The 26,955-nt window shown below is 41.7% G+C and overlaps 1 protein-coding gene across 1 annotated transcript in view; it reads right to left on the bottom strand.

The window, feature by feature from the left end:
* Window positions 1–26,955, bottom strand: part of LOC135553337 (sodium/hydrogen exchanger 3-like) — a 74,713-nt gene that overhangs the window by 20,318 nt on the left and 27,440 nt on the right. Inside the window, exons 8-12 of the mRNA XM_064985491.1 lie at window positions 18,294–18,496; window positions 18,059–18,148; window positions 11,314–11,384; window positions 11,032–11,161; window positions 10,587–10,738 (exon numbers count right to left, since the gene is read on the bottom strand). Coding sequence (XP_064841563.1) covers window positions 10,587–10,738; window positions 11,032–11,161; window positions 11,314–11,384; window positions 18,059–18,148; window positions 18,294–18,496 — 646 coding nt within the window. The remainder of the gene's footprint in view (window positions 1–10,586; window positions 10,739–11,031; window positions 11,162–11,313; window positions 11,385–18,058; window positions 18,149–18,293; window positions 18,497–26,955) is intronic.

Below are 26,955 nucleotides of genomic sequence, written 5' to 3'. Positions count from 1 at the left end.
AAATGCAGACCGCATTATCTACCAAGAGAATTCTCTTCGATTATAATCACAGCCGTATATATTCCCCCCCAAGCAGACACATCGATGGCTCTGAACTAACTTTATTTGACTCTTTGCAAACTGGAATCCATGCATCCTGAGGCTGCATTCATTGTAGCTGGGGATTTTAACAAGGCTAATCTGAAAACAAGACTCCCTAAAATGTATCAGCATATCGATTGCGCCACCAGGGCTGGCAAAACCTTGGATCACTGTTATTCTAATTTCCGCGACGCATATAAGGCCCTGCCCCGCCCCCCTTTCGGAAAAGCTGACCACGACTCCATTTTGCTGATCCCTGCCTACAGACAGAAACTGAAACAAGAAGCTCCCATGCTGAGGTCTGTCCAACGCTGGTCCGACCAAGCTGATTCCACACTCCAGACTGCTTCCATCACGTGGACTGGGACATGTTTCGTATTGCGTCAGGCAACAACATTGACGAATACGCTGATTCGGTGTGCGAGTTCATTAGAACGTGCGTTGAAGATGTTGTTCCCATAGCAACGATTAAAACATTCCCTAACCAGAAACCGTGGATTGATGGCAGCATTTGCGTGAAACTGAAAGCGCGAACCACTGCTTTTAATCAGGGCAAGGTGTCTGGTAATATGACTGAATACAAACAGTGCAGCTATTCCCTCCGTAAGGCTATCAAACAAGCTAAGCGTCAGTATAGAGACAAAGTAGAATCTCAATTCAACGGCTCAGACACAAGAGGTATGTGGCAGGGTCTACAGTCAATCACGGACTATAAGAATAAATCCAGCTCAGTCACGGACCAGGATGTCTTGCTCCCAGGCAGACTAAATAACTTTTTTGCCCGCTTTGAGGACAATACAGTGCCACTGACACGGCCTGCAACGGAAACATGCGGTCTCTCCTTCACTGCAGCCGAGGTGAGTAAAACATTTAAACGTGTTAACCCTCACAAGGCTGCAGGCCCAGACGGCATCCCCAGCCGCGCCCTCAGAGCATGCGCAGACCAGCTGGCTGGTGTGTTTACGGACATATTCAATCAATCCCTCTACCAGTCTGCTGTTCCCACATGCTTCAAGAGGGCCACCATTGTTCCTGTTCCCAAGAAAGCTAAGGTAACTGAGCTAAACGACTACCACCCCATAGCACTCACTTCCGTCATCATGAAGTGCTTTGAGAGACTAGTCAAGGACCATGTCACCTCCACCCTACCTGACACCCTAGACCCACTCCAATTTGCTTACCGCCCAAATAGGTCCACAGACGACGCAATCTCAACCACACTGCACACTGCCCTAACCCATCTGGACAAGAGGAATACCTATGTGAGAATGCTGTTCATCGACTACAACTTGGCATTTAACACCATAGTACCCTCCAAGCTCGTCATCAAGCTCGAGACCCTGGGTCTCGACCCCGCCCTGTGCAACTGGGTACTGGACTTACTGACGGGCCGCCCCCAGGTGGTGAGGGTAGGCAACAACATCTCCACCCCGCTGATCCTCAACACTGGGGCCCCACAAGGGTGCGTTCTGAGCCCTCTCCTGTACTCCCTGTTCACCCACGACTGCGCAGCAACGCACGCCTCCAACTCAATCATCAAGTTTGCGGACAACACAACAGTGGTAGGCTTGATTACCAACAACGACGAGACGGCCTACAGGGAGGAGGTGAGGGCCCTCGGAGTGTGGTGTCAGGACAATAACCTCACACTCAACGTCAACAAAACTAAGGAGATGATTGTGGACTTCAGGAAACAGCAGAGGGAACACCCCCCTATCCACATCGATGGAACAGTAGTGGAGAGGGTGGTAAGTTTTAAGTTCCTCGGCATACACATCACAGACAAACTGAATTGGTCCACTCACACAGACAGCATCGTGAAGAAGGCGCAGCAGCGCCTCTTCAACCTCAGGAGGCTGAAAAATTTGGCTTGTCACCAAAAGCACTTACAAACTTCTACAGATGCACAATCGAGAGCATCCTGGTGGGCTGTATCACCGCCTGGTACGGCAACTGCTCCGCCCACAACCGTAAGGCTCTCCAGAGGGTAGTGAGGTCTGCACAACGTATCACCGGGGGCAAACTACCTGCCCTCCAGGACACCTACACCACCCGATGTTACAGGAAGGCCACAAAGATCATCAAGGAAAACACCCACCCGAGCCACTGCCTGTTCACCCCGCTATCATCCAGAAGGCGAGGTCAGTACAGGTGCATCAAAGCTGGGACCGAGAGACTGAAAAACAGCTTCTATCTCAAGGCCATCAGACTGTTAAACAGCAACCACTAACTTTGAGTGGCTGCTGCCAACACACTGACTCAACTCCAGCCACTTCAATAATGGGAATTGATGGGAAAGGATGTAAAATATATCACTAGCCACTTTAAACAATGCTACCTTATATAATGTTTACATACCCTACATTATTCATCTCATATGTATACGTATATACTGTACTCTATCATCTACTGCATCCTTATGTAATACATGTATCACTAGCCACTTTAACTATGCCACTTTGTTTACATACTCATCTCATATGTATATACTGTACTCGATACCATCTACTGTATCTTGCCTATGCTGCTCTGCACCATCACTCATTCATATCTTTATGTACATATTCTTTATCCCCTTACACTGTGTATAAGAAATTAGTTTTGGAATTGTTAGTTAGATTACTTGTTGGTTATTACTGCATTGTCGGAACTGGAAGCACAAGCATTTCGCTACACTCGCATTAACATCTGCTAACCATGTGTATGTGACAAATAAAATTTGATTTGATTTGATTTAGGATCATTGTTAGGATTAAGATAGAGTGATTAAGGAAATGTAAGGACTTTAGAGAAAAGCCACTCATAGACATGTTTTTTCTAAAACCAATGATTTTAGATAACGTCAAACAGTTAGAAGCTTAGTGGTATTTGAGAGAAATGGGTTACGGTTTAAATTGGTAAATATATATATTTATGAAAATATATAAGTAGCACAGATAGTTCTTAAAGTAGATAAGAAACGTGACAGAGTATTGTTACAGGATTGACATGAATGGACGCCCAAGGGAGAATTGGACATGTGGAAAATTAAAAGGGGCTCCTACATGATGTTGTCAGACATTAGTATAATTTACTAATCTTACCTAAGTCATTGTTTAAGAGTAGGCAAGGTTGTTACCTGGGCAGAGCCAGGTAACAAAGTGGGGATGGGTAAATTGTGTTCTAGGATAGGATGTGACCTACGGGATAATTAACTAATAAAAATAAAAATAAATATTATCTAATAGTCAGAACAAATGAGAAACTGTTTGTTAACCAAACCTGTATGTCCAAGATTTTATGCACTACAGGTGAACTACAGGTGAAGTCACTCAATCCAGTCCCAGAGGCTTGTTGGGGGGACCATACCAAGGACTCCTGGTGACAGCTAGCTGAAAGAGCTACCCGGATTCATATCGCACGGCGGGAGGGTAAGACACAATGACACTTTCGAACAATAAACAGTGTTCGAGAGGAGAATTGGAATTAACAGAATTCCGGGGGCCATCTCTCGAATTGAAAAACCCTCCCTGTCTTTTCATCCCTGTTGTTGTTCATAGATGTGAAGATGTGTCTGGCTCTTGCTAAGTGATGTGTTCTCGGGGAGAGGGTGGGGCTTCACATGGAAGCTGTTCGTCTGAGCTGTTTTATCGTGGGTGACATATTCCTGATACAGCACGTCCTACTTGAGTATGCGGAGAGTGGTAATTTGACCCGTGGTTTAGACAATGAGGATTTTGTTCCAAAATAAGCATAAGAAATGCCTAGATCTGGGTAGACAGGAAGTTAGAGTAGAGGTTGGGAAGGATCTCTCAATGGAGTTTTATGTAGACCAAAATGGAGTCTCTAACTACATGACAGTCTAGGACTCTGAGCCATTATGGCATATATCGGTGCAGGTTCCCATATTGATCGTGGACACAGGTCATAGCTCATTTGGAGAGAGAGGGCTATATGAATCCACTCACCCAGTATGGAAGAAGGTAGAGTAGAGTGAAGATGAGAGTTTTTGATTGTAATCAGGAGAGAGGGATGTATTGCATAAAGATACGCTTAACCCTTTAAATAGAAATGAAGGAGGATCTAGGGTTGTGGTATGGATATGACCAGGTCTTGGTCGACACCCTAGTACGGTTCTGGGTAGAGGAGTTTAGGCCGGTATGGTAAAGCTGTTCACGAAAGCAGTAGTGCCAGATAATGACAGTTGTATTGATTTGCACTATTTAAATCCCCAGGTTCCTGGGGAAATTATGTCAGGGCGAGGTTTTACCAACAGATTGGACAGGATTATGCTCCATTGTAATGCCTTTCACACTCATTCAACACCAAGACATGAAGTATAGCCAAATGGGAGAAAAGAGCTATTCCATCCGGGGCTCTTATTGACTAAGTATACATTGATAACATTGGGGTTCCAAGGGGGGGTGCCAGATGAGTCAAAGCAAGAAATCAGATCCTAGCAGGATTAGAGTTAAGCATTTCCGGGGGTCTACTCTCAATAAGAACGTGGACTGGATTAATTGTATTTATGATAATCAACAGCGCTTTAACAAGTATACCAGAGATGCTATTAAAGGTTTTGCAGAACAGACTGAAGCAACCAGCTGGATGGCTTGGCAGAATAGAATTGCATTAGATATGTTAATGGCTGAAAAGGGAGAAGTATGCGTGATTATCAGGACCATGTTTGTGCTTACATCCCAAATAACACAGCTCCGGATGAATCAGTGCCCGAAGCCTCAGCTGGTTTGACCACCCTGGCTCACGGGTTGGCAGAAAACTCTGGGGTGGATACTTCTCTGACTGATTGGGTTTGATAGTACGTTTGGAAAATGGAAAAATGTTATGATCACTGTGTTATGGGCTACATTCACCTGTGTGACTGTTTTAGTTTTAGGGGGCTATTGTCTAATTCCCTGTGTATGAGGCCTTATTTCCAGGACTCTGGAGAAATCTATGACAATAGATGGTGCGGTGTGGGCCGATTCCAGGTTCTGACCCGTGGAGGACTGAATGCATAACTACAGAACAAGTGGACGATTCTGGATCTTTTATTTGTGGGGAATTTATATTTGATGAGACCATTTTTGATGTTTAGGGAGGCTAGGTTGTATCCCATCTCAATATTAGACTGTTTTTTAATGAAGATTGTAACAAAAATCCTGATAAGAAGAGTTATGATTCGGATGTAGGCATGAGAAACAGTTATGGCGAAAGCAAGTGTTGGGTTATGTTTAGGTGATGTTTTGATGACAAGAAATATCTCTAATAAAAATAGAAATGGGCTTTTCAATATTACAATATAACTACAATGTGTGTTTGAATGTATAATATTTAATCAAAGGGTGGATATGTTAAGGGAATTTTTATCAATGATGACTAATTATGTATACATTTCCCATTCCCAATTGTATATAATATAGTCAGGAGTCTAGTAACAATGACGGTCTGTTCCTTTGTACAAATGAATGAACTATCTCCAGACTGTCTAGAATGCTGATTTACAATGACTGACCTTGGCTTTAGGCGAGGAGAGAAGGCTCGAGAACTATAGGGCCTCTCTACCCGTGTCATGAAGAGATAGAACATTTAGAAAACGCTGACGTCATTTTCAGTTTATAACCTGTGGAAAAATGTGTATGTACCAGTACTCTCTTGAATTAAACGCTGTTACCTGACTTTTAAGACTGGTCTCGATCTATTTCATGCAAAAATGATAAACTTACAACTTATTATGAAATTGAGTGTGAATTTGGTTTTGGCTACAAAACATATAGGAATTTAGAATTCCTCTAACACAGACACAGCAAACCTTCTTGCCACAGCTCGCATTGATGTGCAATCTTGGATGAGCTGCACTACCCGAGCTTCTTTTGTGGGCTGTAGACTCCGTCTCATGCTACCGCTAGAGTGAAAGCATCACCAGCATTCAAAAGTGACCAAAACATCAGCCAGGAAGCATAGGAACTGAGAAGTGGTCTGTGGTTATCACCTGCAGAACCACTCCTTTATTGGGGGTGTCTTGCTAATTGCCTATAAATTCCACCTGTTGTCTATTCCATTTGCTGTTGCTGTTGTGTTACTTCCTAAGTGGACAGTTTGATTTCACAGAAGTGTGATTGACTTGGAGTTACTTTAAGTGTTCCCTTTATTTTTTTGAGCAGTGTATATATATATTTTTGTTGTTGTTGTTGTTTAAGTGTTCCCTTTATTTTTTTGAGCACTGTATATATATTTTTTTATTTTTTATTGGATGAGCAATGTTGGAGTTGCATTGACTAAAATACAGTATATACACATATGAAATGAGTAAAGCCGTATGTAAACATTATTAATGTGACCAGTGATTCCATGTCTATGTACAGTGCCTTGCGAAAGTATTCGGCCCCCTTGAACTTTGCGACCTTTTGCCACATTTCAGGCTTCAAACATAAAGATATAAAACTGTATTTTTTTGTGAAGATTCAACATTAAGTGGGACGCAATCATGAAGTGGAACGACATTTATTGGATATTTCAAACATTTTTAACAAATCAAAAACTGAAAAATTGGGCGTGCAAAATTATTCAGCCCCATTAAGTTAATACTTTGTAGCGCCACCTTTTGCTGCGATTACAGCTGTAAGTCGCTTGGGGTATGTCTCTATCAGTTTTGCACATCGAGAGACTGAATATTTTTCCCATTCCTCCTTGCAAAATAGCTCGACCTCAGTGAGGTTGGATGGAGAGCATTTGTGAACAGCAGTTTTCAGTTCTTTCCACAGATTCTCGATTGGATTCAGATCTGGACTTTGACTTGGCCATTCTAACACCTGGATATGTTTATTTTTGAACCATTCCATTGTAGATTTTGCTTTATGTTTTGGATCATTGTCTTGTTGGAAGACAAATCTCCGTCCCAGTCTCAGGTCTTTTGCAGACTCCATCATGTTTTCTTCCAGAATGGTCCTGTATTTGGCCCCATCCATCTTCCCATCAATTTTAACCATCTTCCCTGTCTCTGCTGAAGAAAAGCAGGCCCAAACCATGATGCTGCCACCACCATGTTTGACAGTGGGGATGGTGTGTTCATTGTGATGAGCTGTGTTGCTTTTACGCCAAACATAACGTTTTGCATTGTTGCCAAAAAGTTCAATTTTGGTTTCATCTGACCAGAGCACCTTCTTCCACATGTTTGGTGTGTCTCCCAGGTGGCCTGTGGCAAAATTTAAACAACACTTTTTATGTATATCTTTAAGAAATTGCTTTCTTCTTGCCACTTCCATAAAGGCCAGATTTGTGCAATATACGACTGATTGTTGTCCTATGGACAGAGTCTCCCACCTCAGCTGTAGATCTCTGCAGTTCATCCAGAGTGATCATGGGCCTCTTGGCTGCATCTCTGATCAGTCTTCTCCTTGTATGAGCTGAAAGTTTAGAGGGACGGCCAGGTCTTGGTAGATTTGCAGTGGTCTGATACTCCTTCCATTTCAATATTATCGCTTGCACAGTGCTCCTTGGGATGTTTAAAGCTTGGGAAATCTTTTTGTATCCAAATCCAGCTTTAAACTTCTTCACAACAGTATCTCGGACCTGCCTGGTGTGTTCCTTGTTCTTCATGATGCTCTCTGCGCTTTTAACGGACCTCTGAGACTATCACAGTGCAGGTGGATTTATACGGAGACTTGATTACACACAAGTGGATTGTATTTATCATCATTAGTCATTTAGGTCAACATTGGATCATTCAGAGATCCTCACTGAACTTCTGGAGAGAGTTTGCTGCACTGAAAGTAAAGGGGCTGAATAATTTTGCACGCCCAATTTTTCAGTTTTTGATTTGTTAAAAAAGTTTGAAATATCCAATAAATGTCGTTCCACTTCATAATTGTGTCCCACTTGTTGTTGATTCTTCACAAAAAAATACAGTTTTATATCTTTATGTTTGAAGCCTGAAATGTGGCAAAATGTCTCAAAGTTCAAGGGGGCCGAATACTTTCGCAAGGCACTGTATAGGTCAGCAGCTTCTAAGGTGAAAGGTTGAGTAACCGGGTGGTAGATGGCTTGGGATGTCTATTTAACACTCTGATGGCCTTGAGATAGAAGCTGTTTTTCAGTCTCTCTGTCCCAGCTTTGATTGCACCTGTAGTGACCTTGCCTTCTGGATGATAGCAGGGTGAACAGGCTGTGGCTCGGGTGGTTGATGTCCTTAATTATCTTTTTGGCCTTCCTGTGTCATCGGGTGCTGGAGGGACCTAATCACTCTCTGGAGAGCCCTGCGGTTGCGGGCTGGGCAGTTGCTGTATCAGGCGGGGACACAGCCTGAAAGGATAATCTCAATTGCAATTGTGCATCTGTAAAGGTTTGTGATGGTCTTAGGGGCCAAATTTTCGCTATTTAAGCTTTCTTCACCACACTGTCTGTGTGGGTGGACCATTTCAGATAATCAGTGATGCGTACACCAAGGAACTTGAAGCTTTCGACCTTCATTGCGGTCCCGTCAATGTGGATAGGGGCGTGCTCCCTCTGCTTTTTCCTGAAGTCCACTGTCAGCTCCTTTGTTTTGTTGACGTTGAGGGTGATGTAATTTTTGTGGCACCACTCCGCCAGGGCCCTCACCTCCTCCCTGTAGGCTGTCCCGCCATTGTTGGTAATCCAGCCTACTATGGTTGTGTCGTCTGCAAACTTGATGATTGAGTTGGAGACGTGTGTGGCCACGCAGTCATGGGTGAACAGGGAGTACAGGAGGGGGATGAGCACGCACCCTTGTGGGGCCCCTGTGTTGAGGATCAGTGAAGTGGAGGTGGTTCGCGCTTTTAGTTTAGCGGGAATTCTGCCATCTATCCACGGTTTCTGGTTTCGGTAGATTTTAATAGTCACATTGGGAACAACATCGCCTATACACTTCCTGATGAGCTCAGTCACCGTGTCCGTGTATACATCAATGTCAATCTCCGAGGCTACCCGGAACATATCCTAGTTTGCGTGATCAAAACAATCTTGAAGCATGGATTCCGATTGGTTTCTAAAAACCTGTTTTTGCTTTGTCATAATTGGGTATTGTGTGTAGATTGATGAGGGGGGGGGGGGATTATTTGATCAATTTTAGTGTAAGGCTGTAATGCAACAAAATGTGGAAAAAGTTGAGGGGTCTTAATACTTTCCTCATGCACTGTAAATTCTACAGTAATGTTTGCAAAAATACTATAATCTGCAAAACAATGCAGTAATTACTATAGTATATTCTACAGTATTTATTTGCATTTACCTTGCCCATATCCCTCTCCATATCCCAATTTGTGCCACTCCTAAGTGAGAAACCAACATGCCAAGTATAGACCATATATTGTGTCCCTACAGGTTATGAAAAGAGCAGTTCAATCCAGTAGTTTTCCTCAAGGAGAAAGCCCCCACTGCTATGTAAAATGTAATAATAAAAAAAAACACTATAGTAAATACTGCAGTAATGTCCGCAAAAACACAACAGTGAATTATGTAGTATAATACAGTCTGCAAAAACATTACTCATTGCTATAGTAATTTTTTTTTTTTTTTACTCAGGTATTTATACTATAGTAAACTTTAAATACTACAGTCATGTACGCAACACTACAGGAAAAACTACAGTAAAGTCAGCAAAAACACTACAGTGAATACCATAGTATACTGTAGTCTTTTTTCATGTGGGTGTGGAGCACATCCTAAAAGATTCAATCAAGGATCCACTAGGCTCATATAGAATCTCCTCGGGTTGGTAACTAGTTTTCCATAAAACTGTCCTACAAAATCATTTCCATCCTAATATAGGGATTTTACTACACTGACGACTCGCAACTGCAAGGGTGTGTTTGCTCTCTTCACCAAGCAGACTGGCTCCCAGACTGTTAGACACATCAGGCACTTTTCACCTGTTCGGCTAGCTATAACTATAGACACCATTGGGCGCCTTGCGTAGGGTGTTTGTTTCCCACCCCAGCTATCCGGCTTGGCCTCCCTGTCCCGCCGTTCGCTACATTGGTGCCAAATATGGGATGTTGAAAATGGGACCATTGGAACACACCATGCGTGTGTTTTCCTAAGGTGATGCCGCTGTGACAGATCATACGCTCAGTTCTGTATTGCACTCTTGCTAGACTAATACAGACGTCTACTTTCCGTATTGAAACAATACGACAAGGGAAACCACGCTCCAGCAGGTTGCTCTGAGGAGGGATTGACGTAAACGTGCAAAATGGGTAAGTAAGCTGCACGCAATGTCAGTTTCACCATTCGTGCCTATACTTTGCCCCAGGGCTGTCCAAGGTTACTTCAACCTAAACCTGTTTTTGTTGGCCATGTCAGATGTCCTTCCGTTCAATGAGGTTTCTAAGTGAGAACTGCCAGCACAATCTGAGATACCGAAAACATTTCCCCCTTCCCATGTTAGTGATGCATGCAGAAGTCTGTGTCCCAAATGGCACCCTATTCCCTATAGTGCATTAGTTTTGATCTGAGCCCTATGGAATAGTTTGCCATTGAGATGCGGACTGTCAGGCAATGTTGCTTACAAGATGGAGGAGACTGGAACATGATCCGATCCCATATTTTCTGTCATGAGGTAAGGCATCATCTCTGAGAAGTTGGCACCAAACTTCTTATAGAAATCCACATCAATCTTGGTTTCTTTCCGAATGAACGCCAATGAGCCTCTGCGTTCACCCTATGATGATGGGATAAAAATACTTCATCAAATCAAAGTTTATTGGTCACGTACACAGATTAGCAGATGGTAGCTGTGAAATGGCTTGTGTTACTAGCTCTTAACAGTTTTAGTAACTCAAACATTTTTCTGCACCTGCTGTAACATCTGCCATAAAAAATAAACAAAAGGAGTATATTTTTTGTAATGTTAATGTAAATCAGTGATCCCGCTGGTTAATCTATTGTGTAACGGCGTAATTACAGTAGTATTAAGTTGTCAGGGCTTTCTCCAACCTTGTAAGTCACTCTTACCTCTTTCACATAGCTCATGGCATCCTTGAGGTTGAGTCTGTGGAAGATGTTGAATATGTGGTCACAAGACTTCCTGGCAGAGGGCGTCATCAAGAGCCAGTACAACCACCTCTCCTCAAAGTTATTCCACCTTAGAAGGATACGAGAAGAGAGTAAAAACAAAACAATTTAGTGTTAAATTTAATCTTTGAAGGTATGGTATGTAATAAATACATTTAAATAATAGTCATAATATGATAATAACGTATTGAAATTGATAATATGATGTTACTGTCCACATACTTGTCCCTCATGTAGTTATGTCCTATTTGTCCAGAAATATCCTCTATGGCGACAAGAATGTGGTCAAAGGTCTGAAAAAATAAAAAGGAATGGTGATCCATGGATTTATTTTGTCAAGGTTATATTTAGGTTGACCATTTTCCACACTGTTAGATGAGCTGGTTGATGTTTTACAAAAGAGGGGTTTAGCAACACTCAGCCCTTGATAAACACCCAATCTTCCATACCCCCACCGTACTTAAGTAGTTTTTGTTGGGTATCTATACTTTACTTTACTATTTATATTTTTTGACAACTTTTACTTTTACTCCGCTACATTCCTAAAGAAAATAATGTACTTTTTACTCTTTACATTTTCCCTGACACACAAAAGTACTCGTTGCATTTAGAATGCTCAAGCAGGACAGAATTATGGCACCTATCAATATAACACGTTGTCATCCCTACTGCCTCTGATCTGGTGGACTCACAAAACACAACTACTGTGTTGGTAAATTATCTATCTAAATGATCAGGTGTTACCCATTTGTGACAGACCCATATTATCCACTTCTGAAGCAGTGTGTGCAAAAAGTGACGTTTTCTGTCAGCACTTCTTCATATGAAACAACATTTTCAACAATGAACATTGTGAATCAAAAACAAAGAAACAGACTGACCAATGCACACCTAGATTGCCTCACAAGGATAGCAGCAGACTATACATTTTGAATGAATTTAGTCAAAAAGGAACATTTTCGCTCGAGTTAAGCCTTAATATGGGTCTTATACATGTGATGAAGCCTATTTGATGTGTGTATGTATAAACAATGGTTCTTCCTTTAAAAGTTGTGCCATACTTGCGTGCTGCCGCAAAATTCTTATTTACAGTTTAAGTCGGATGTTTACATTTAAACTCAGTTTTTCACAATTCTTGACAAGTAACCTGTCTTAGGTCAGTTAGGATCACCACTTTATTTTAAGAATGTGAAATGTCAGAATAATAGTTGAGAGTGATTTATTTCAGCTTTTATTCCTTTCATCACATTCCCAGTGGGTCAGACGTTTACACACACTCAATTAGTATTTGGTAGCATTGCCTTTAAATCATTTAACTTGGGTCAAATGTTTCGGGTAGCCTTCCACAAGATTCCCACAATAAGTTTGGTGAATTTTGTCCCATTCCTCCTGACAGAGCTGGTGTAACTGAGTCAGGATTATAGGCCTCCTTGCTCGCACATGCTTTTTCAGTTCTGCCCACATTTTCTGTGGGATTGAGGTCAGAACTTTGTGATGGCCACTCCAATACCTTGACTTTGTTGTCCTTAAGCCATTTTGTCACAACTTTGGAAGAATGCTTGGGGTCATTATCCATTTGGAAGACCCATTTGTGACCAAGCTTTAACTTCCTGACTGATGTCTTGAGATGTTGCTTCAATATATCCACATTATATATTATAATATTCCCACATAATATTCCAACTATTTTGTGAAGTGCACCAGTCCCTCCTACAGCACAGCACCCCCACAACATGATGCTGCCACCCCCGTGCTTCACATTTGGGATGGTGTTCTTCGGCTTGTAAGCCTCCAAACATTTCCTCCAAACATAATTATGGCCAAACAGTTCTGTTTTTGTTTCATCAGACCAGAGGACATTTCTCCAAAAAGGATCTTTGTCCCCATGTGCAGTTGCAAACTGTAGTCTGGCTTTTTTATGGTGGTTTTGGAGCAGTGGCTTCTTCCTTGCTGAGCGGCCTTTCAGGTTATGTCAATATAGGACTCGTTTTACTGTGGATATAGATACTTTTGCACCTGTTTCCTCCAGCATCTTCACAAGGTCCTTTACTGTTGTTCTGGGGTTTATTTGCACTTTTCGGCAAACGTATGTTCATCTCTAGGAGACAGAACTCATCTCCTTCCTGAGCGGTATGACAGCTGCGTGGTTCCATGGTGTTTATACTTGCGTACTATTGTTTGTACAGATGAATGTGGTACCTTCAGGCATTTGGAAATTGCTCCCAAGGATGAACCAGACTTGTGGAGGTCTAAACAAAATTTCTGAGGTCTTGGCTGATTTCTTTAGATTTTCCCATGATGTCAAGCAAGGAGGCACTGAGTTTGAAGGTAGGCCTTAAAATACATCCACAGGTACACCTCCAATTGACTCAAATGTTGCCAATTAGGCAATCAGAAGCTTCTAAAGCCATGACATAATTTTCTGGAATTTTCCAAGCTGTTTAAAGGCACAGTCAACATAAGTGTATGTAAACTTCTGACCCACTGGAACTGTGATACAGTGAAATAATCTGTCTGTTAACAATTGTTGAAAAATGACTTGTGTCATGCACAAAGTAGATGTCCTAACCGACTTGCCAAAACTATAGTTTGTTTACAATAATTTGTGGAGTGGTTGAAAAACTAGTTTTAATGACTTCAGGTGTAAGTGTCAGCTATTGTTGCCATTAATAGTAGTTAGTTTGCCCACAAGAGGGCATCTTTGAGAAGCTAATTATTGAAGTGACATGGAGCTGTAGGCCTAAGAGTCAAAGGGAGCTTTGCCTCCCGAGTGGCGCAGTGGTCTAAGGCACTGCATAGCAGTTGCTAGCTGTGCCACTAGAGATTCTGGTTCGAGTCCAGGCTCTGTCGCAGCCGGCCACAACCGGGAGACCCACGTCGTCCGGGTTAGGGGAAGGCTTGGCCGGCAGGGATGTCCTTGTCCCATCGTGCTCTAGCGACTCCTGTGGCGGGCCGGGAGCATGCGGGCCGTTAACACGGTCACCGGTTGTTTCTTCTCCAATGTGTTTCTTCCTACACATTGGTGTGGCTGGCTTCCGGGTTAAGCGGGCATTGTGTCAAGAAGCGGTGCGGCTTGGTTGGGTCTTGTTTCGGAGGACACATTGCTCTCGACCTTCACCTCTCCCGAGTCCATACAGGAGTTGGAGCGATGAGATAAGACTAACTACCAATTGGGGAGAAAAATGGGGTAAAAAGTAAAAAATATATATAAATAAAAAGGAGCCTTGAATAGAACAGACTATACGGGATAGATTTTTAGAAATTAAGCTTAATTCATTTGATTAATATTATGGTTTTTCTATTCCAAGAATAGGCCTAAGGGTTTCCTTCAGGAAAACATATTTCTATTCCATGAAAAAAAATGCATTTCTTACTGTAACCGATGTACTGTAGGCCTAAAGGTTTCTGTTAGGAACATATGGCACTGTACAACATGTTTCTATTCCAAGAGAATTACAATGTGATTTGTTAGTGTAGCTGTTTTAGCGTAACTTACTTATTGGCATAAAGGCCTACTTAAATATCCAGTACATCAATCAATCGCTCATGAATTTGTGCATGTCATCACACAGTATACACGTCTTCCATGTCATTAAATACAGTCAAGCATTTTAGTTATAAAACTAAATAATAAAGTGAGCCTTGATTCATTTTACCATCACGGCTAAAGCAATTTAATTAAGGGTTTCAGTTTGGAAAATATGATGCTGTACAACGTGACCGGTCAGGAGTAGGCCTAAGCTACTAAGTGACTGCAAGTGAAGAGCAAAATAATCCTAACAGTTCCAAATAAAAATCTGATTGATTTATCAAGACCAGTCCCCATGCTCTGTCATTCAGTGATATTTATTCCCTATTGTCCTGCTGATAATTGAAATAAACATCTACATTTTGAAAGAGTATTTTTATCATTATTTTATTAACAAAAGTATAAATACTGTATAGTATATATGCTTGATCCGACATTTTGCTGTTGCATGAGGTTTGGGGTTAGGAATGTTAAACAGAGTACTTAATACATTGTAAATTGGGGAGATTTTTTTTCTCACGCCTACAGTAGAGGAGCTATTAGAATATCCTTTTATAAAGGTTGAAGAGTCTATTGTTCTGCTAATAGCCCATCCTGGAAACGTTGTTTGCAGAATTCACAGCCTGCTACGCTTGTGAAAAACAAAATGTCTCCAGGTGTCAATCACTACTGTAAATAAAATAAAAACAGAATATCTAAGGGGCTTTATATAATTAGGGTTAATAATAATAATTGTTGGATAACAGATAACTCTCGGAACTCATTAAGAGGCGGCTTCTATCTTCAATATAATCATTAATTCAGAAGGTTAAACCCATAGGTTTTAGGCCTGCAGTAGGTTATAAGAAACGGAACATTGCATGTCAATTCATTAACCATGTGCCATGGAATCACTACATTGAACATTTCTTTAACTATTTTGCAATCTATATGGCACAGTTGTCAATATTTTGGTCCTTAAATAAACTGATATAATATATTTATCACATTTTTTAAAAACAATTTTGGTCTTTAATGCAGGGTCGACAGTAAAATTCCTTACTTTTTCCCCCTTTCACTTGATAAAGGTTCCGATTGATACTTTTTTTTGATCAATTAGTATATTTGAGTTTATCCACAATATTTGTTGTATTATTTGTTCTGTCTTTTCTGGTGGTTTAAACTGAAATTGCAATCAATCAATATTTTGGAGATGATTTTGTTTTCAAATAACCGAAAGTGAGCTGTTGTAATCTGAATAAAGGGGAAAAGGCCATTCTTGAACATGGGGTGAGACATTCTTACTTATTTGTAAATAAAGCCAGTTTGATATTTAGAATTATTTATTTCTGTTTTTAGTGGGAGAGAAACCAAAAGCTCACCATGCCTATTTTATCGAAAATTGTCAGTCCACATGTTAAGTATAAATCCCCCATTGTATTTTCCCAAGATCTCTCTTAACTCCAGGACCAACGACAGTTTGTTGTTGTTACATGATGCAGGACTCTAGTGCCAGAGAAGAGAGACTCTCAGACTGAAAACACGTCCATTAATTTACAAAAAGATAGTCAATTTGTGCCACAGTTTAGACTATCGATAGATCAGACTTTAACTCCCCCTTGTGATAGTGTTGTGCAATAACAGAATGCCACCATCTACCACTAACAGTCGTGACATAAGCTCGTGATTTTTAAAGGAAGAACCACTGTATTTGTGATGTGCTGTGTTGTGCTGTATTTGTCAATTGCATGTGCTCTATTGCTCTGAATTTGCTATCAATTGATAATTGATAATATTGGTTGAAAAAGTACAACAAATGAAAGATCTGTGCTGCCCTCTGAATGATTGTCTCAACCCAAAGTGGCCCCCTTACAAAAAATAGTGAGTAACACTGCTCTAGCGCCATCATAAAATACCAAATGCCAAAAATACCAAAGGTGATTAAGGGGTCTCATGGGGAAAGTATGGGGGAGAAGTTCCCCTAGTTCAGATAGCTGATAGGCCACTAGTTTTGGGGGTTGAGGGTGTCTGAGAAGCTGAATGGGACACAATAACATCTCCTTTGAGTTATTTGACAGCCAGATGCATTTGTTTTGGGCAACCCTTCTAACCCTCTTTTGGTCTGTATTTTGAGGACATTAAATATCTGGTTCACTGGTTCAACTTCAGCTACAGTCTCCTTGTTCTTCTAGTTTGTCAGCTAGCTAAGGAGTGGGTCCGCTATCGCCACTATATAGACAATTTTGACTTTGTGACTGTTTTATCTAGGGAAAAACATACCCGTGGGCTGTGGGTTGTGCCAGCTGAGACGGTAGAGAAAGTGAGACAACCCACTCCCATTTCACATTCCCTCATTTTTCCTAATTTGGAGAAGTGGCTTGGAAGACGGTAGTGAGTGTATGAGCTGGGAGACAGGTATAGCTCATTCATTTGAAAGGTATTCACTTTTAACATTAATGTGAATCAAGTCTATTTAATAATGCTGTTTATTTAACCTTTTACTGCAGGGGGCTAAATCAGGGTCACAAAGTGTTTCTAAAACAAATTACTTTGAAACCAAAGTATACACTTCATACACATGGTTATGGGCTTAAAAAAAGTTGAAATGTTTTCAATTTTGAGTTTACATCCCAATATTAAACTTGATAATATACATCACAAAAGACTGCAATATTACAAAAATGTTTATTCATGAAATTATGAAAAATATTAAATCACATTCCACCCATGAGGCGACTAGGTCATTTGACTGCAGGAAAGGGCTACTAAAATATAAAATGTTTGATACTGCTATTGAGTAAATGAGCCAGGGTTATAATTATGTTTTTATTTTTGGAACGGGCGCTATTCATACTGTTGAGTTAGTTTGTGTCCCGGTAGATTTGAGATTTCTCTGTGTAGTCTGCCATGACAAATGATCTGGTATCCATGCAAATGATTTGGGGTTGCCTTAGTGGGCAGATTAGTATAATTTTCTTTGTCATATAAATGTTTGTTTGTATGTTGTGTCACCACTTCCCTAGAGACCTTCTAGGCTGGCTGTTCTTAAGAGGGAGCTATTTAATTCAAAAGCAGTTTGCATTCACATGCCAATTACCAGCAGTGTGTTATTATACTAGAAGAATATTATACCATGTGTCCTCTCTCACAAAGAGTTTTTTCATCACGACTGTACTAGCTCACAAAGAGTATTTCATCACGAATGTGCTTTAAAGTCTGCATGAATCTTGCTCTGCAACTAATTTATTTGTCTGTTCTCTTCTTAATATACCTTGTCGTTCATTTGACAGACCTGTGATTGACTTGTCCCGAGGACCTCCCCTTGTGTATAAAAAGGTGGTGTAGTACAGTTTACAAAAAGTAAACACTTTACTTTGGGTATTTATTAGAGAGATGTAAGGTTTGTTGTCTGATTCTTTTGGGTTGATGAACAACAATGACTTCTGACTAAATAGTTACCCTATTCTGTATTTTTTCAGCTAGTGTGCGTTCTGTCACTGCTGCTCTCTTCACTTTTAGCCAGTTGACCAGTGGTTTCATGGTTATTCCCTGCAACAAATAAGAAAATATAGTAAACCGGCGACAAATTGGAATATACCAGTCTGTTCAAGTGAAGACATATTACACTGAAAGAAAACAACAAATAGTGAAATATTTATGGACTGAAGTTTGACATTTAAATGAGCTATTTTACCTGCAGCATGACAGTGAAGTACACCACTAGGAGGGTGGTGCTGATCATCATGTTCTTCTCCTTGTACTTTTTCTCATCCAGCGAGACCACAAGGCCATAGGCTACTGCCCCTCGTAGGCCACCATAGCCCATCACTACCTGATCAATAAACTCCAAGGGAACCAGTCGGTATTGGTTGAGAATCCAGGTGAGAAAAAAGACCCCTGTGATATAAACACACAGAGAAAGGCAGTGTTTCTGTTACATGTGTGATAGGTGAGGATTGTCTGTTAATTGAATGATTAGAATATTCCGCCCTGAAACATATAATTGTATGGAATTGATTAGAATGTATAAAATCATAATCAATAAATGTGTAGTCCTAGTCCGAATTAGGGTAAAACAATATGCCTTTATGGTATTTTAAACACAGACTGTCTAAGCTTGATGCCGACCTGACTAGAGATTTGGGAGAGAACGGGGAGTACGTCTCAAGGACAAAGTCACTATCTCTGTCGGCTGGGAAGAGACACAGAGTGTGTGCGTAGCAGGACATGTGTGTGCGTATGTTTGTGTATGTGTGTGCGTATGTTTATGTATGTGTGGGTGTGAGAAGTCAGTATGAAATGAATTGATTTGTATTCTTGACTTCAGAACGTTCCGTGAATAAACCTTTTTGACCATTTAGCTGGGCCTCCATCTGTTTCATTCGACCAGGATCTTACAAATTCTGGTTTGCAGACTGAGAGTAATATAATTAAATTGTGTGATGTACCTGGAGAACATAATTCTCCTATCAATGTGCCTTGTCGTCTTCACATTTTGCTGCATTAAAAAGGATACAATTAGATTTTCTTTTCCTACAGATACACAACCTACTTCACATTTTCAAAGTGAAATAAAATTATAGATGTTCTTAATTGAATAAATAAAAAATGTCTTGATGGTGCATGTCTTCACACCTCAGAGTTATGCCGTGTTCACATGCTATCGGAGTTAGTGGAAACTCCTAGTTCTCAGTGGGAAATGACTGACCATCCAAGTTGGAATTCCAAGTGGGAAACTCAGAGAAAATGTTACCCGAGTTGTGACGTTTCTCCACTGACCATTTACCTTTTCAACCAAAAGGTGACAACAAATCCATTTTTGACAATGACAACCATATCAATATGGATAATGTAGCTACTCTGACCATATTGCCAATGTTAAAGAGATTATCTGGCAGTTTTGTATATTTTTTTTAGCCAGAAATTCTGAAAGTAATGCATACGAGCAAAAGTGGTCCCCAGAAATTGTGTACTACGTCACACATGTGTATATGTGACCGACCGCCTTGATTCGGTCAAAATGTAGATACATTTGAAATTGTGTTTTTTACATTGGATAAAAGCAGACACACAGAGCTACAAAATGGTATATCATACACTGCATTTGAGTAATTCTGCTTTGAAAGTTGATAAACTTGTTACTTCACTTTTGAGAAAATGATCTTTGAATGATTTGGTTACCTACTGGAGACCTCTTTGTCTACACCCATTCAGTATCGTTCACACCCTCTTAAGCTTTAGCACCACCCATCTCTTTAAGGGTTGATCCGAGTACTGTCCTAACAACAACAGTCAAGCACTCAAGCTAACTGGCTAACATGAGAGAACCGTTCACTGACCATTTTACTCACACTAGCAGAGCTGGTTAGGCTGTTTTTATGTTATCCAGAGTGTTGGTGACTGCAACTGTGCTGCTGGCAACAATTTGCGCTTTTTTGCCAACGTTTATTAACAACGGCCATATTCAACAGGTGTTGAGTGTTCGTAAATTCGTCAGTTATCTGGCACACTGATGAGAGTGCTCTAAATCGGAGTAGATAGCTAGAGCGAATTTACCAACTACGCCTATCAAGAGTTGTCACAGTGACAATCTATTGAAATAATTACTTGCATAGTGGAGTCTTTTTGTTAAGACATAGCTAGCTAGCTAAACAAGGAACCATAATCCCAACTCATGATGTTATTACCCTGCATGAATCTGCAACCAGGTTCAATGTTAGCTAGCTAAAATTAGGCTATAACTAGCAAAGCAAATGGCTCAGATACAAATAATAAGATCATACACGTAACGTGAGCGAGCCAGTTAGCTAACGTTAGCTAGCTAGCCAACACTACACTTTGAAATGAAAACGACTGTCAAAATTAGAAATGTGTAATATCTGAAAATGTAGCTAGCTAGACTATTTTACCTTAGCTATGATAGACAAGATTACCTACACATACTGACCAGCTCATATAGACAGAAGTGTGGTATATTATGCAGACCAATCTGAACTCATTGTCGTCTCTCAGCATGTCAAGCCCACTCATTATCTCAGCCAATCATGGCTAGCGGGAAGGTTGCTATCTTTCTGTAGCTAAACCAACTAGGCTCGAAATTTAACACATTTACTTTGTAATTACAGATGTTATTTGTATTTACAGATGGCATACACTATTAAGGCACATGTAGGTTCACATGTTCCAGCTCGGCATTTCTTTACAAAATATGAAAAAAAACGCATTTTAATTTTTAAAAATGTTTACGTTCAAATGGGCGCTCTCTTGTGAAGTGGTGACCCGCGAAATATGCCTAGTTTCCTGAAACGAGTCAAATATGTGCACCACGTCATTCATTGCTCTTTCTCGCTTTGCTGTGGGTGCCTGATGTGCCTCTTTCTAGCATTCACTCATATGGTGAGGGACTGAATCTCATTGGTTCAACTCAAATTGCTTGGCCTGGCCCACATAGGCAAAAATGTAGGGAAAATGGCGCAGCACAGCTTCCATAAAAACTACCTTTCAAACTAGGGATTTCATGGCTAATTGATGTTAAACATTAATTCTGCTCATAGATTATGCATATATGAACTACACATTGACACATCCAGCCCAAAGCGCGAGGTTTAAAAAATACCTAGTAGTCGCCAATGTTCCAGAGCATAAAGCAAGCTAGCTAACTTTATTATTAGCAATGTTAGCGAGCTTATCAAGCTAACTAAAATATTATTGGTTGAAGAATTGTTCCAACTTCAAAAGCACTTGAACACAATCATATCGGACAACCCAGTTTCCCATTTCCCATTTGAAGCAAGCACCATTGGCAGCCATTACAACTATGAAGCATTTTTAATAAGATTCTACCAACTTTGCACAACTTTTAGGGCAACATATATCCATTGTTTTTGTCCAAAATGCTCAAGTTCAGTAAATTTGTTTAAGAATCATTGACGGACAGCAATATTAAAATCTCTGATTTCAAAGCAAATTTAAGTCAGGACTGAGACTAGACCACTCAGAATCACTCAATACGTCTTGGAAACCCATTCTGGTGTGTCTTCGTTATTAAAATGTGTGTAATCGTCCAGCAAAAAAATAACTACATCCCAGTGTTAAGGTTTCATTAAACTGAAGCCGGCTTTCCTCTAACTTTTTACCCAGGCTTTGCTTCTTTCATATTTCTTTAGATCCTGACAAACTCCCCAGTCCCTGCCTGTGACAAGCATACTCATAACATGATGCTGCCACCACAATACTTGAATTTACAGAGCTTTCTCTTTCAAATTACATTTTGTATTTCACAATGGGATTTAATTCCCGGAATTCCCATAACTTGAAGTAACCAAATCATAAAACATATTTTGCAAAACAGACCGTAAAAACAGTGAATTGGGTACGCCCTCATCCTGCCTGAAAAAGCCACTCTCCTGCACACTGACAATTTTAGTTTCTTTTTCTCATTGAAGACAATTCTTGCTCTATCCTACTGTGACTGGTTCTCTGTTTTTCCACTTAAAAGTTCACAGGCCACCCGCAAGGCTTATCGCTGCCAAACGTGAAACTTTGTCGTGAGGCAGAGTAGTAACCGTATTACTTGTAGAAATGTACTTTTCTACCTTTGCTAGCTGGCTTCACCACTAGCTATTGGGACTCAGTTAGCCCACACTGCGCGGTTAATGCTAACTTGGCTAGCATGCTGCAAGGCAAGATAACCAGGTTATTCTACCTGCAACACGGTAGTACTGCACGTGTAGAAATCTCTTTACCTCGGTCCCCCCTCCTGCTAGGTAGCTACATTGCGAGCTAGTGTGACTCGGTTAGCCCAGGCTAACTCAGCTAGATAGCTGCAAGGTAAGCGAACCACACAATTCTCCCTGCAACGCTGTAGCATTGCTAGCTTTCCCGTCGCCTAGTTTTAACCTGTGTTAATTCACCGGTACTAACTAGACCGTCGACCCAGCCACACAGATCTTCAAGTCGTGGGAGTAGGCTAACCTGAAGGCTTATGCTATCCTAGCTCAACCCCTTCAGCTAGCACTGAGCTAGCTACAGTACACCTCCAGGTAGCTGCTAGCTAGCTAGCACGTTTCAGCCTCATTGCTATAGCATTCTCACTGCTAGCCCTCAGCCGCAAGGCTTTTATCTTCACACTGGCTACCGCTACCCCTACCCAAAACTAGCTTAGCTCAGGACATGAATTACCACGTTATTGTGCTTTCGGTTCTACAATTGCTAGGAAGGATTATCACCTTCTGTGCATCATGTGCTTGGGAAGGAAACATGCCAAGATGGCACTCAAGGACTGAGTCCTACAAATGCTGCATGTCGCTAACTGAGGTAAAATGGGCCTCTCTCTCAGTAGCCTGGTTCGCCTCTGAGCCACTAGTGGGAGCTGTAGCTCTGCCTCCCCCCCCCACCCCCATGACCAGCTGGGACGAGATCATGGATAGCCTCAATTCCTCCCTCTGTCAGTCCGACGATCCCCTCGGGGACGGCAAACTAGGGGTCAATAAGGATGATGGCGAGATTAACCTTGCCAGTCTCCTTGAGGCGGCACCTGACATGGAGGTCGACCAGGTCCCACCCTCTCAGTCCTTTAGAGTGGACAGCCTTGAAGACAGAGAAGACGCCATTCCTCCACTGGAGTTTGGGCTCTTTGATGTCTGTAGGCGAGCCGCGACCAGATCGAGTGGCCGGATCCCCTGGGGAACAGAAACCGAGAATGGAATCTTTACGATGGGAGGAGACTTTCCACTAGTGCAGACCCAGTAAAGCAATTGCTATCTGCAGTTGCAGCTTGCTTATGGTAAGCTAAGTGCTTGTGGGATAAGCCCCTTACTGAAAATGTGCTGGCTAAGCGCATAAGCTTAGACATGCACAACATGGAGGAATCCAGGCCATCTTAAAAGCCGACTGGCGCAATGTGACGCAGTTGCTGAGCCTCCTGATGCCAAATCAAGCTCTGTATGTCGATGCCATGTGCATCCCACATTTTCTCACAATGCGGAGGGCACCGTATAGCTCTGCATTGACATGATCGGTAGATGCTGGAGGTACGTCCTGTATAAACACAAACTCACTTCCTTGACAACAAACATGGAGAACTTTGACAAAAGGCTATCAGAGCAAGTTTGTAAATATAAACATCTCATTGAAAGAGATCAGGGAGGTAATGGGAATGGAAGGGGAATCTTGCCACAAGAAGTGGAGGCAGTCGCGAGCAAGCCCGTAAAGCAAAATATATATATATACTACCGACGCCTCACTCCTTGATAAGATGGATCGCTTTACTGCCTCCATTTTCCAGAAACCATACAAAGCCTCAGCCCAGTCTGTCAGAAGAGCTCTCAACGAGACCTTTTTTTATGGCTTACCTGACTGAACTATGGGAGGAGGTGGGGAGATGGCTGCATTCAGATTGGGAAGAGATATGTAACATCACAGACCTCACCCTCCGTGTCTCCCGCACTGCTATCCAAAGCTGTGGTCATACCATGACCTTAGCAGTAGTAGGCGAAAGGGCCCTTTGGTTAAGCCTATTCAGCTGAACAGACAAAAAAAAGTTAGACCTCTTTGAGCCCACTGTCACGACATAAGGCAGAAGTGTGAAATGCTTAAACCAGAAGGCGAAGACTTTATCTTCTGCCTGCCCCACAAACCCGGGCCTCATGGCAGCCTGTTGATCAATGCATGTCGTCCCTGCCACCTGGCTGGCCTTAGGGGATCTAGGGTGCAGTCCTTATGGCAGTGGAAGATAATGCGCAAAGCAGACCTGCCCTATCCTCTCGCTTCAGGTTTTAACGTCCCTCCCCACTACACGTTTTGCAACACTGGGGAGGCACGGGGACATTAGGTTATGACTATTCTCTGTGCTGCATCCCACTTCACGTCCTTGCTGACTCGAGAAAAGGAGGAGACACATTTTTCCCCAGAGTGTCTCAACTCCCTCAGGCTCTCAGTGCCTTTTTGGGTTCCCAGCCAGGGGCAGCTGTCATCATGTCTGCACACCCTCCGGTCTCTATGACTTGGTTTAGGAAGTTGAACTGCCATTAGCCATCTTCTTGTGAACCCTTTTTCTCCTCTTGCCATAGGGACGTTTTTTGCCTCTGTTCGCACAGAAACAATCTCAGTCATGCAGAATGATAATCCAGAACCGCGCCGCCCCGGCTTCACTGCTAGGGGCACCATCTCTCCATATGTCCTGGCACAGGAACCTTAAACCCTGACCCCCTCTAATCGGGAATAGGGTTCAAATCAAATCTACAACAGGTGTAGACCTTACCGCGAAATGCTTACTTTACAAGCCCTTTCCCAACAATGCAGAGTTAAAAAGTAAGAACAAAACAAATTGCTCAATAGAAAGAAAGTTACAATAATGAGGCTATATACTGGTACCAAGGCAATGTGCAAGGGTACAAGGTAGTTGAGGTAATATGTGCATGTAAGTAGTGGTAAATGTTACTAGGCAATCAGGATACATAGTAGCAGCAGCACATGTAAAGAGTGTCAGTGTGTTTAGAGTTTACATAGAACTAGTGCAAGAGAGTCGGTGCAAAAAAAACAATTTTGACAATTTTGAGGGCCTTCCTCTGACACCGCCTGGTATCAAGGTCCTGGATGACAGGGAGCTTGGCCCCAGGGATGTACTAGGACGTACACACTACCATCTGTAGCGCCTTGCGGTCGGATGCCAAGCAGTTGCTATACCAAGCGGTGATGCAGCTAGTCAAGATGCTCTTAATGGTGCAACTGTAAAACTTTGAGGATTTGAAGCCCCATGCCAAATCTTTTCAGCCTCCTAAAGTGGGAAGAGGCGATATAATGCCCTCTTCATGACTGTGTTGGTGTGTTTGAACCATGATAGGTCCTTAGTGATGTGGACACTGAGGAACTTCTCAGAAGTTCTCGACCTGCTCCACTACAGCCACATCGATGTGAATGTGGGCGTGCTCAGCCCTCCGTTTCCTGTAGTCCACGATTAGCTCCTTTGTCTTGCTCACGTTGAGGGAGAGGTTGTTGTTCTGGCACCACACTGCTAGGTATCTCACCTCCACCCCATAGGCTGTTTCATCGTAGTCGTTGATCAAGCCTACCACTGTTGTGTCATAGGCAAACATAATGGTGTTGGAGTCGTGCTTGGCCACGCAGTGATGGGTTAACAGGGAGTACAGGAGGGGACTAAGCACACACACCTGAGGGGTCCCCGTGTTGACAGTCAGCGTGGCAGACGTGTTGTTGCCTACTCTTGATTTTCCCATGATGTCAAGCAAAGAGGCACTGAGTTTGAAGGCAGGCCTTGAAATACATCCACATGTACACCTCCAACTGACTCAAATTATGTCAATTAGCCTATCAGAATCTTCTAAAGCCATGACATCATTTTCTGGAATTTTCCAAGCTGTTTAAAGGCACAATCAACTTAGTGTACTGTAAACAATTGTTGGAAAGATTACTTGTGTCATGCACTAAGTAGATGTCCTAACCGACTTGCCAAAACTATAGTTTGTTAACAAGAAATGTGTGGAGTGGATGAAAAACGAGTTTTAGTGACTCCAACCTAAATGTATGTAAACTTCCGACTTCAACTGTATATATAAAGCAAATCGAGGTGTGGTGATGGAAATGCTTTTGGCGATTGCTCTACTTCTGCTCTACTTCCATCGAAGGATGGGTCCCAGTCTCTCAGGGGCCCTGGGATCCGGGGGGGACGGGGTGGTCTGCCGGTCACTGGGATGACAACCCAGTTGTGATGGGGAGGGGTTATAGCAGGTGGAATAGTGGGGAACAATTAGAGGTTTCACTTAGTAGCAATGCAAAAATCATGGTACAACTATATGGATACTAAATCACTATGGTAATTTTTAATGGTGAGTTTACAAACATATGCAGTATTATGATAAATGCATTTGCGTATCTCATTATGGTAAATGGTGAAATAAGTGTATAGCCAGTTTTAATTGTAATGGCTTAGCAAATAATAAGAAAGGACTATCAGCATTTACCTGGCTAAAAGGGCTAAAAGGGAAGGAATATAATATCTATTGTTATTTAGGAAACAGATTAAGTTTGGTGGAAAAAGGACTGGGGGGACGAAATATATTTATCCCATGGGCAATACAAGACTATTATTATGGTGGGAGATTATTATACGGTTTGAAATACCTCTATGGACCATAAAGGAAACCACACTACAAACTATTACCCTCATGCACTTAAGGAAATCACAAATGTCGTGGAACTAGATGATATACGGAGGCTTGACTAACTACACCAGTTTACGATATATATTTATGTTTTTTACCTTTATTTAACAATGCAAGTCAGTTAAGAACAAATTCTTATTTTCAATGACAGCCTAGGAACAGTGGGTTAACTGC

Source organism: Oncorhynchus masou, chromosome 13 (assembly GCF_036934945.1).
Source record: "Oncorhynchus masou masou isolate Uvic2021 chromosome 13, UVic_Omas_1.1, whole genome shotgun sequence".
NCBI classification, from domain to species: Eukaryota; Metazoa; Chordata; class Actinopteri; order Salmoniformes; family Salmonidae; genus Oncorhynchus; species Oncorhynchus masou.
This window is presented reverse-complemented; position numbering and strand designations above follow the sequence as displayed.